General features: G+C 41.5%; 1 protein-coding gene across 1 annotated transcript; it reads right to left on the bottom strand.

Annotated features, from left to right (window-relative positions):
• Window positions 1-3,130: 3,130 nt before the first annotated feature.
• On the bottom strand, window positions 3,131-10,815 carry slc40a1 (solute carrier family 40 member 1). Its single transcript, XM_042427107.1, has 8 exons — window positions 10,419-10,815; window positions 10,233-10,300; window positions 8,983-9,142; window positions 8,573-8,688; window positions 5,646-5,772; window positions 5,000-5,245; window positions 3,935-4,576; window positions 3,131-3,490 (listed from the first exon to the last, which is right to left on the bottom strand). The coding sequence occupies exons 1-8, from the start codon at window positions 10,450-10,452 to the stop codon at window positions 3,177-3,179; spliced, it is 1,707 nt and encodes a 568-aa protein (XP_042283041.1). The 5' UTR covers window positions 10,453-10,815; the 3' UTR covers window positions 3,131-3,176.
• Window positions 10,816-11,873: the final 1,058 nt, after the last annotated feature.

The following is an 11,873-nucleotide window of genomic DNA, read 5'->3' as shown; positions in this document are numbered from 1 at the left end:
CTTATATTGACTGACAGCTAATGTTATTTACATTAAAAATGTAAAAATATAGTTTATGGCCATGTGAAATATTCCTGAATCAGCACACCAACCGTTGTAAAAGCTGGTTTTTGTTCTCTTGTCTCAAGTTTGAGGTTTACATTGAACTCGGGTGGAACATGAAAAGTCTGCGCCTCATGGCACACACCTGCAGACACCCTGACTCACCGACACGCCCTCGTCAAGGTTTCAGCTAAAAAGTGGACTACTGTTCTCCTACATCTGCTGCGGTTTCCTCGGTTTCCAACCCAAATATTTCCCTCCCCCCCCGCCGTTGCCAAAATCATATTCAAGGGTGCGGCTAGTGACCGTCGTGATGTAGCCACATGTGTGCGTTTAACAGCTGACTAGGCTCATTTTCAGTAAGGCGTTAGAAATCACTGTAGGTCAGGCAGCTCGAAAGGAGGATTTGTTACTTTTTTTTGGGTGGATCTTGAGAGGAGATTTTATCGTCAACAAATCTCATGTGCAGAATCGATCATCTTACTGTTATTGTGTGTGTATCCAAAGTCTGATACATCTCCTTCCTCTATGCCGTAGAGCTCCGTTGTTGTCCAAAAACTATTAAAAACATGTCAAAAAGCCACATCGGTGCACTGGGTGACATTTTCCTTTGCCACGAAGATTACGGACATGTTAGTTTGTTTAGGAAAAGCTCCACGTTTTCAGTCTCTGGAGCTCAGTGGCATCCACGGAACAACTCTCTGGAGACTGAAAACGTGGTCGCTGTTATTAGTCTTTGGAGCCGTTTCTAAACAAACTAACATGTCTGAAATCTTTGTAATGAAGGATTGTGTCACCCGGTGCAGCTGTGTGGCTTATTGACGTGTTTCTAATAGTTTTTGGACAACAACGGACATCTACTGCACAGAGGAGTAAGATATATCAGGCTTTGGATACACACACAATTACAGTAAGTAGAATCAATCCATTGTTGGTTTGATCTGCACCACAGATTTCACCTTGTGAGGCAGCTCGATTTGCAAGATCACGACAAGAATCCATCTTGTCAGGGTTCAAGTTTGCGCTTGTGTCCGAACCACCGGCGGTTCAGACTGATCAGCGTCCTGCAAGGATTCTTGCATGATCTTGCAAATCCAGCCGCCTCTCAAGGTTAAGACAGTGGTAGACGGTTCATCCAATCATTCGCTACGTATTTTTTTGAAAAGCGCCTGCCCTTTTCCAAACAGTTTCCAAGGACGACTTCTCAGATGGTTCTGTGTAACAAACCATCTGGCGCGCCTGGTTACACAAGATTTGTTGACAATAAAAACATAGAAAATCGCCAGCCTTATCCTTAAAAGCAAAGCTTCTTTCCAAATGTCTTTGATTTGAAACTGTTTTTTGGGGGATTCTCTTTTTACTTGCAAAGACGATGTTTAATCTGTTTGAATCCCTTGGAACAGCAGCATGCAAAAGAGCCACAAACTTTCATGTAGTGCTTTTAAAAACACATTTTCAAGACTTGTACTCTAAAGCCAAAGAAGTCAAATCTAACTTGAGTCAAATGTTTCCACCTCTGCTGAAGCTTACAGCAATAAGAACAAAAAGCTTGACTCAGTCCAGAGTCTGTTGGCAGCCTGCAGCGTAAACGGAGATCAGATAAGAGTTGCTGACTAAGCTCCCTGGCTGACTTCTCGGGGGAATGGTGGTATCTAAGGTAAACTTGGGCTTTATTCAGACTTTCTCAGGAGCTGGTGCAGTGTTTACTCATGAACATGTGGTGTTGAGCATTGCAATATGTGCCTTTTTTTTTGAACCACAACCCCCTTCCCTCCCTCCCCCCTTTGACAGTGGCTGACCACCCTGACAGAGACTACAAAATGATTGAAAAAAGATTGTGCAGAGGGGGTGGGGGGGGAGTTTAGAGAGGAGTCAGGACTTTTAGCCTTGTGCAAAAATATTGATCAAATGCCTGATCACGCATTAGGTGTAATGACAGATGTCAATCACTTAAAGTGCCTGTGTAACAACAATCACGATTGAAAAATCAACCTCAAACATAAAAATCAAAAAAAAAGGTGACAAAATGACGGTATTGATGTAAACTACCAGTAAAACAAAAAAAATTTAAGTACAATCTCAGAGTTGGTTAGAAATATTCAGGTATATTAGGGGTGCATGAAAGCATTAGTGAACCTATAGTATACAACTACTGTCACCTGATGTAAAAATATATATTTGGAATGCTTCAGACAGATAACTGGTTTCCCTCACTTCCTTTTATGCCACATATGGAGCTTGACTTTGGTAAATGAGAGAGCTGTTGACAAGGGTGCATAGGATTTCTCATTTGTTTAGTGTGGCGCAACCTCAGATGCGCAACACAATACTGATGAAACAATTGTTATAAAAACCACCGTCTGCATTTCCTGAATGAATACAGCAAACTGCAAAAACCCTTATAACCACGTATTAAAGAGACTAGATCCCAGTTTTGTGTTTGGTTAAATAAAAAGTATCTTCCTCCCGCGTCTGGAGGAAGATCCATCCACGACCCGCCCGTCAGGCATGAAGATGTAAGCTGACACAAGAGAACAGCTAGCAGACGCAGCTAAAGCACCAATGAAGTCACCAAGAGGCAAGTGTCAAAAAAAATGGGTGACGTTCTGTCTTTGAGGATCTCAGCGCCTGCCTCCCTGCAAATGTTCTCCCTCGTTTTGCCCTTTCTGTTAGCTGAAGCACCTTTTTACAAATCTTCTCAGCTGCATCCAGGCTGTTAGGAGGAGAATATTTTACAGTAACTTATCCCTTGATTTCTTTAACAGGACCCATAATTGGGGTCACAAGCCTAGAAGTGATGGATCATTGTTTGACAGTACATGTGTTATGTATTGAGGATCCTGAACCCATGGATGAGAGGCTCTCATCTGACTCCTAGACTGAAAAAAGTTAGAGAAACCCTGCCTTATCTAAGGTTTTACTTTGGATTAGTTACCTATGACTGTAAGTTTCTACTCACCTCCATCTGCTAATGATTAATGCTTTATTAATGGCACTGCATAGCTTGTTACGTTACCTTTTCTGGTTTATGTTAGCATTAGCAGTCTACCGGCTACAAGCAGTTAGATAAATAAGATGCAGGGGAGGGTAAGGCTTGAGAAATATGTACCCAGGACAGAGTCTCTTTAATGGGGTTAGACGGTGGTAGGAAGTGAGGGGCTGTCCGTCTCCACCTTCTGCTCCGGCGAGAAGCAAAGGAAGAGGCGGCTGCCCAGGCTCTTGAAGGCAAACCGAAAGTACATGATGTGACCCATGGCCACGAAGGAGACAGAGATGATGACCAGCAGCCCGAAGGCCTCTGGGTTAGGAGCCAGAATCACCATGATGAAGTGCAGCAGGTCTAAGAGGTAATTCATGGAGTTCTGGACGCCGTTGATCACACCTCGCTCCGACTCAATCACATTCTCCTGGATGAGCTGCGTCACTGTCAGGTCAAAAGACCACAGACCTGCAGGACAGAGATCAACGGTCATTTACTGGTGGTATTTTTACAGCAGCATTAAAAATGACTTTAGACCTCAACAGTAGCTATAGCTGGAATTATCAGGCAAAATTATTGGCATCAAAGGTTGAAATAATTGTGCTGACGTAGAGGTCTGCAGTGACATTCCAGTCGCTTATGAAAAAGATGAACCTGTGGACCTGCTTAGGTCACCTGTATAAGTCATGAGTCATGATTTAGAAAACAGTGTTTCATAATCTTATGAAAGGAAGTGAAGCACGGCAACAAAGCACTGTAACACCTACATCCTCTTTCAGTAATGAGCATCTGCTTTGTTCCAAAACAAAACAACTGTAATTCAGTGCAACATCACTCTATTTAGATACCATAAATAGCTGGAAAAAATGTAAAATTCAATTCTTTAGCACCATCTTTCTAACTGTTACTCACCAATTCTAGCAGCAATGACGCCAGCGAACAGCAGACTAACAGACAGGTAGGACTGCAGAGGTGGCTGCTCTTCAGCCGGTGCAGGAGTAGTTGTAGCGTTGCCGCCGGTAAGAAAGCTAGTGAGGCTGTGGTCAGCCTCGGGCAGCGTCTTCTCTCCGATCAGGTGGGTGTAAAGGTCCTTGAAGGGCGAGACAGTGAGGTCGAAGGGGCTCCCGGGAGCGAAGACGGAGACGACGCACATTATAAGGCAGGTGAGCTGGGCGATGCCTGAGATGAAGCCCGTGCGGATCAGGCCGCATTTCTTGCGAATCCAAGTGAAGGCGACGGTGCCGCAGATGCCCGAGACAGCCGAGGCCCCCATCAGCAGGCTGAGCACCGAGCCGTTGAGGCCCTGAGTGTAGGCGTAGCCCGTGGTGATGCAGTCGAAGCCCAGAACCGTCATGTAGAGGAAAGCCAGGGACATGCCAGCGAAGAAGATGTTCTGGTTGTAGTAGGCGACCCAGCCGGCCTTCAAGGTGCGAAGAGGTTCAGACACCTGATAGCAACAGCCTTGCTGTTTGGGAGAGTCGGCCTTGGTCACCACTGAGGTTTCATTCATCAGCGGCTGGGACGACTCCTCAGGACTCTGGCCGTTCTCCGGGTCTGAAAAATGACAGAATGATGAAGAGGTTTGTTTAGTTTTCCAAACTCAACCAATGAATCGGCTGCTTGTTACCAAAAATAAAAAAGCAAATATAACCGTCTACCAGGATTTTTTCACTCTGAACTAGAGCTGCAACAGTTTATTGATCTACAACTATGCTGGTTCAGTTGTCAAGCAAAAAATGCCAAACATTTCCTGGTTCCAGCTTCTCATATGTGACAATTTGCAGTTTTTCTTAGTTGAATATCTGAATGTTTTGGACTGTTAGTCAGACAGAAACACCAACCATGGCCTCTAAGAAAATGTAAAGGCAATTTTTTCACTATTTATTAACATTTCATAGACTAAATGATAAATATTGATAATGCAAATGAGTTGTAGTTGTATTATGAACTCTCAGATGGTACAAATCAAAAACACACCTTTCGTTGGGCTGAGCTGTTTGAGCTCCTGCTGCTCCTCCTTTTGTCCGGCTTTCGCGGCCAACGCCGGCGTCTTCTGGTAGACCTTCCACAGCAGCGCGTACTCCACACACATGGAGCACAGGTTCCAGCCGGAGATGAAGCCGCAGCCAATGAAATGGGAGCCAAAGGCCATGATCTGGCCCACCAGCATGGGAGCCAGGATGTTGGTCAGCTGGTCGATAATCCGCACCGTGGCGTTCATGTCTGTTGGAGAGTGGAGGGAAGTGTTGTCAATATCAACAGTTTCTTCATAACTGATTTAGTATTGATTGATGTCAAAGGAAAAGTCATCTGGCTCTTATATTTTTTGTAGGTTTTACATTCATATGGCAGCAGGTTTTACTAGAACGATGGTACTACACAGCAGAATGATAACGGTCATCAAGTTCATAAGTGCTGAGAATGACTTGCACCATGTGAGCAAATCTTTTAAATAGCTTATAACAATCAGCAGAAAACCACAGGGACATAAAAAAGTAAAAACAAGACAAGAGTGATTCAGCATCCGGGGTCCAAAGGCCGACACATTGGACTGATCTGATAGCAGGGAACACGTGAGGCCTACATTGAGTGATAAGCAAGCAGCTGGTAGGAAAACACTGACCTGCCAACTTGCTGCTGTCCTGACCGGCTACAACCACCACCCAGTCCCTCTGGATGGTGATGGATGTAGCCGTGCTGGCCAGGTTGGCGATGTTGGCGATGGTGATCACCAGAATGTAGCAGGTAGTCTGGAAAAAAAAAAGGGGGAGATTTTAGATTTGTATGTTCTTATTAATCAAATCAATAAAAAAAAGGCTGACATCAGCAATTATGTGAATGAGTTAATCTTACATAAGTCTGTGATGTGATGTTTTATTTGTAGGATTTTTAAGCAACTGAAGAGGTGAAAGTGTCCCGCATTTCACCAGAAAAAAAAGCTACATTTGAGAGGAAAATATATATACATTTTGCTTAACAGAAATATAGTTTTCTCATCCCTTTAATCATCTTGTGACCACCTCAGATTTATTAATCTGCAGCTGAAAATAGTCCCCAACTAATCCACTTTTCACTCCTGTTTGAGTATTATTTTCTAAAAAAAAAAGAAAAACTATATATTTGTAACCTGTTGTTAATAAAATGCACATCTTCAGTAGGAATGAATGGGCTTGAGGATGTGAGATACAGACAGTAGGGGGGGCTGCAACTAACGATTCATTGTTCAATCATTTGGTCCATAAAACATCAGAAAAAAAAGCAGAAAATTCTACAATTTTAGAAGCTGCAGCTTTCAAATGTTTGTGCATTTCTTGCTTGATAAATGACTTCATTAATTAATTGATTATCATAATAGTTGCCAGTTCATTTTCTTTTTTAATAAATACTAAAAGACGGAACTAAGAGGAAAAAAATATAGTGGCAACAACAGTGATGGTAATACATTTGATTTAGAAATGTAAGTAATGTAAGTAAATAATAATAATAATAATAATAATAAAATAGAGTAGATCATAAGTTTGGCTCAGGGGGGATATTAGCGTGTACAGTTTTTTAGACAGTTTGGCTCGACTCCTGATCCAGTGATTGATTATCTCTATTCTATACATTTAGTTCAGTTGTTTACCGTTAAACTGTCTCTCTGGTCTCAACAGTTTTTTTTTGTTATCTGCTGAAGTGCAGCTGCGCTATAAGTTCTATGAAGAAACTTATCTGTTTGCTAAGTGAGCAGATGTGGTGTTCAACCAATAAAAGTAGAGCGTGTGCTGAAATATGGGGTCCATAGGTTCACTTATTTCCGTCTAATATTACTGTGAAACCGGACAGGAAAGGATAAGAACATTTGGGTGTGGTTGACTTCTAACTCCCACATCTTCACCAGCAGCCTGGCGTTACCTCGTTAAAGGTTCATTTTCTATCCAGCCTAAATCGATTACGCGACTTATCGTTGCAGCTCTAGTAGCTGGAAAGTCTTTTTCATGGGGTTTGTTGACTGTGAGGAGAATATGGAATAACACCAGCCATATTCTTTCAAGATAAAGATAAAGATATATACTGTTTTTGGTTACTTTTACAGTACAGATTTCACCTGATGTTGATGACAAAATACTTAATAAACAAAAAGTGAAGCCAAACGTCTAAACGGAAAAAAATCAGCAACTTTCTGCTGAAAAAATAAAATCAAACAGTAACAAAGTAAGTGCTTAAAAGAAAGAGCATGACAGCTAATGTAATACTCGACATGTGACCTCAATAACAGCAGCGGTATAGAAATCCAGCATAACAACAACAACAACAACAACAAAAAAAAGTGAACAAATCGCATATTTTGCCTGTAAATGTCTCAGTTATGAAGCACACTGGCCTGGTACATTGTTTGATGATTTATATGCATATTGAAACGCAGCTGCTCTCATCAGAATAGCAGCAAAAATGCCTCAACAGGCCGAGCCACATTTCTCTCTCTCTCTCTCTCGTCATGTGACAGACCTCGAAGAACCTGCTGACTGCACAGCCTTCAACCAGACACTCAATCTCCTGTTTCACCACCAACCTCTCTCCACCTCCACAAGCACTCCGACACCAGCCGTCCCTCTAAACTCTCTCACATGGTGAAAATCCCCCCCCCCTTCCCCCCACCCGTCCCACTGCCCTCTCTCTCTCTCTCTCTCTCTCTCTCTCTCTCTCTTTCTTTCTCTCTGGAAATCCAAAGGCGTCCCAGAGGAGGAGACATTCCCCCCACCCCCCCACCCCCTCCCCCCCTCAACAGAAACGCTTTTGTGTTTTAACCCGACACCCCTCAAACATCGCTCCGATGACGGAGGGAAACCTGCAACTCTGCAATGTCAGGCTCGGGGTCAGCTGCGGGATCAAGTCCGAGCTGTCATGAAGCCACATAGCTCGACAAGTGTAAACAAGCCTCCGGCACACTAACTCTTGTTTTTCTGCATCGGGGTGTCGAGGGCGTCCGTGAAATTACTTCTCATACTTTGCTTCCTCGTGATAAGAGAACATAATTGAGATTTGTTTTCAAAATCAACAATTTCAAGTTCAGAAATTGATTATCGTAACTAGAAGCAGGATGCAAAATTAACTTTCTTTTGTCCGTCGGCCAAACGGCTGGTAAATGGTCACATTTTACCAGCTACTCAATAGATTATCATTGTTTTTTTTTGGCTTATAAGTGAAGCAAATCTACCAGCCAGTTGCATAGTAATGTATGCTGAGATCATGAAATAAGAAGACAACTTTCTTGTGAATTAATTACATCATGATCTCAAGAAAATAAAGTTTGATACATGGAGAAAAATCTATTTAAGTTAGTGGAACAGTCAAAGGTCTTCTGGGAGTTAACTACACTCATTTCATCTTCTGTAAAAGCAGTTCAAGTGGTCATAAACCGGATTGACGTGGAGCTTCATATCAGTAAATGTATGCAAGTATCCTGGGGTCAGAGTTTAGCACTTGAGGAAAAAGGTTAAAAACACTTTCAATGAATGTGTAAGAGACAGTAACGAGGGGGGGAGGGGGTGGGGGGGTGGGAGATCTTACCAGAACCCATCCATCGTAAAGCTTCACAAGCTCTTCTTTAAACTGGAAAACAACCATCAGGAGGATCCCGCACACGATGACGCAACTGTTCTGGACCAGCAGCGAAGTCTGAGCCACTGTGAAAAGACCACGATCGAGCATTAGGGACACAAGTCTGACCAAAGACAACAGATTTCTGTCTGATGAATTAGTTCATTAGAGCAGCTCCACAAGATTTCCTGCACTCTGATCTACTATTACACCATCTTTGCCAAATATCCTGTGGATAAACATTCCACAAGAGGTGCATTTAACTGTGTAAATGAGGCAGGAGAACGCTGTACATGGCACAGTAATATCCCTCACTATAAAAGTGCTCCAGATAACTACAAACGTTTTGGCAGCTTATACTTGATTTTGTGCTGTTTTACCTTTGAGTCTGGGGTTTCTGTCCACCCAGTCCCCGATGATGGCCCCCAGAAGCAGCACGGAGCCCGCCACCACCAGCCCGTACACGGCGGTGAGCAGCAGGCTGTTTCCATACAGCTCTACCAGGAAAACTGCCACGGCGAAGTTCCACATTCGGTCACCCTGTCAATGACAAACTCTCATTATTTAAAGGCCTGGTTGATTTGTGGTATCCACGTTGGGGGCCGCAAGGAAATGCTGTGTGGATGCTGCATAAATTTAAAAAAAACTGACACCCTTGTCGACATGGTAACTATGCGTAAACACCAGTATTGCGTGGTGAGCTGTTGCGACATTGAAAACATGTCATTTTTTTGTCTTGTCATGACGGTAATAACAACACATTATGCAACAATAACACATTAATAATGTGTATAACATCCAGTTTAACACCGAACACACTGTCATCATGATGAACATTTCCAAAGATATGATTGTCTCTCATTTATTATAAATGAACCATGTTTCAATGTGCACTCAATTGTCATGTACCTCACTACCAGAGCGATATCCACGTGACTGCACTAATGTACAGTGTATTATACTACAGCATTGCACAGATACACCCTCATTACATTATTTTATTGATTTTATGTCTTTGCTTGATTTATGCTGCCTACTTTATGTTTGCTTTTTTTTGATCCTACAGCTGTTTGTTTGCTTTTTTTTGTGGATTAAATGACTATTGCTTATATTGAGGTGAGATTCCTTCTAAAAGCCTCTAGGGGGGATTTTTTTCCTCTAAATTTCACCTGCACAATTTGCTACTTCTCTTTTGGTTGTTGCATTTCTGCTGCTTTGTTTTACCGTGCAAATAAATAAGAAATTAATTAACTAATTAATTAATTGACAAAAATACTCAGCAAATAGTATATTATAATTAGGGTTATATCTCTAGTCTCTATTCTACTGTATTTATTTCTTTTACCTACCTCACAGTTTTATTTTGTTTCTTTGTTTTTTCTAATTCTGATTTATGCAAAGTAGCTGCTGTAACACCCTTTGGGATCAATCACTCTATCTATCCATCTATATATCTATCGATCTGTCTATTTAAATGGGGACAGAGACTATCTATCTATCTATCTATCTATCTATGTATCTATCTATCTATCTATCTATCTGTCTGTCTATCTATCGATCTGTCTATCTGAATGGGGGGCAGCAGATACAGTAACGTGGTAACCTGTAACAGTTGAAATGTGTCACTTACCCATGTTGACAGTGCATGTCCCATATAAATAAGGAATTTAGCTGAAGTGAAGAAGTCTCGGATAGATTCTGTGAAGAAAACATTGATTTATCAGCATGTTTATTCCCTGATGTGAAGGGTCCGTTTGGAAAATATGCGGTAAATAAATAAAATAAATAAATAAATAATTTTAAAAAAACGACCTACCACAGCATGTCCTCTGACGTCCAGAGTTTTCCATTTTAAAGCTATCCGAAATGCAAAAAGAACCAGATGAATTTAGCTTATTATGATTTTTTTTTTTTTTTAGCTTTACGCTGTCTAGTCTTTTGTAATGTAAAAAATAAAAAGGGGGGGTGGAGGGGGGTGGTCGACCTCGGCTACCGCTGCAAAAGACCGACACAAAAACAACAAAAACAGCGACGTTTCTCCCCGTTTCTCCCTTCCAAACTTAGCTATCACTGTAGCTGAAGTTGGAAAGAAATATTGTTAAAAAACGGGGGAACGGTTAGTCTCCAAAAGAGAAGAAAAAAAAAGAAACCCCCGCGATGCCAGGAGCTGTATGAGCTGCTGAAGCTGCTCCGGAGGACGGTTGCTCTGCTGCTGCTGCTGCTGCTCTGCTGCTCGGTGTTTACGTCCCGCCTCGAATATACCCCCGCTGTCACGTGACCGGCCGTTATTTACATTATGTCAAAAAACAAATGGAGGTCCTCCCACTGCACGCGCGCTCCAAAAAAAAAAAAAAAAAAAAAAAAGGAAGGGGGGGTTGGACCACACCTGTGTAAAAAGGTGTGATTATTAACAATAAATACTCTAATCAGGCCATCTTTTTTTTTCTTTTTTTCAACACAGCTTTACAATTCAATTCAAACTTTATTTCAGTCCAGATAAAAGACAGAACATTACACAGAATTAATGACATGTAATAGAAATAAACACTGCGCAAAAGCCCCAAGAATACAGATATATTATTGCCTGAATATTATAGGCAAAAAAGAGGCATAATATAATCAAGATATGATCCACATATGATGATATATACACAGTGGATACACTCAGATTTCATGTTCAGGGGGAGCTTGTCCAACCCCTGAATGGGATCTGCTAAAATCTGGAGTTCATGTCTTCACAGATACGATATGAGAAGTATTTCATATTCTGAAAAATATCTAGTCAGAGATGGACAGCTGTCATATCTGTAGAAGATTCACTAGTCAGGATATTGTGTAGATATGACCAGTAATCATGTTATAAAGTCCCTACATGAGTGATTTCTGCTGTCTGGATGTTTCAATATATTATCAAAGTGATTTTATTAATATGTTTGTTTGTTTGTTTTAATACACATATTAATGTCTTACAAAGAGACATCTGTGCCAGTGTCTCCACAGCTGGGATTGGTAGCCATTTCATTATCAGGGTCATACATGATATTTCTACTTGCACTACACCATCTAGGTCTCTTATTGTAAGTCAAAGTGGGGTCCGAGGACCCCCTCAAGGACCCCAGCAAAAAGGGGAATCATTTATTTTTACTATAATTCCATCAATATGTAACACAACAGCTGAATATGTGACTATTTTGGTTATAAGTTTCATACACTTTCTGTAATAAAACATCTAAAAGCAAAAATCTTATCAGATGGGGGTCTGATTTGTGTC

Source organism: Thunnus maccoyii, chromosome 11 (genome assembly GCF_910596095.1).
Source record: "Thunnus maccoyii chromosome 11, fThuMac1.1, whole genome shotgun sequence".
NCBI classification, from domain to species: domain Eukaryota; kingdom Metazoa; phylum Chordata; class Actinopteri; order Scombriformes; family Scombridae; genus Thunnus; species Thunnus maccoyii.
The sequence above is the reverse complement of the archived record's forward strand: the minus strand, read 5'-3'. Positions and strand labels throughout refer to the sequence as shown.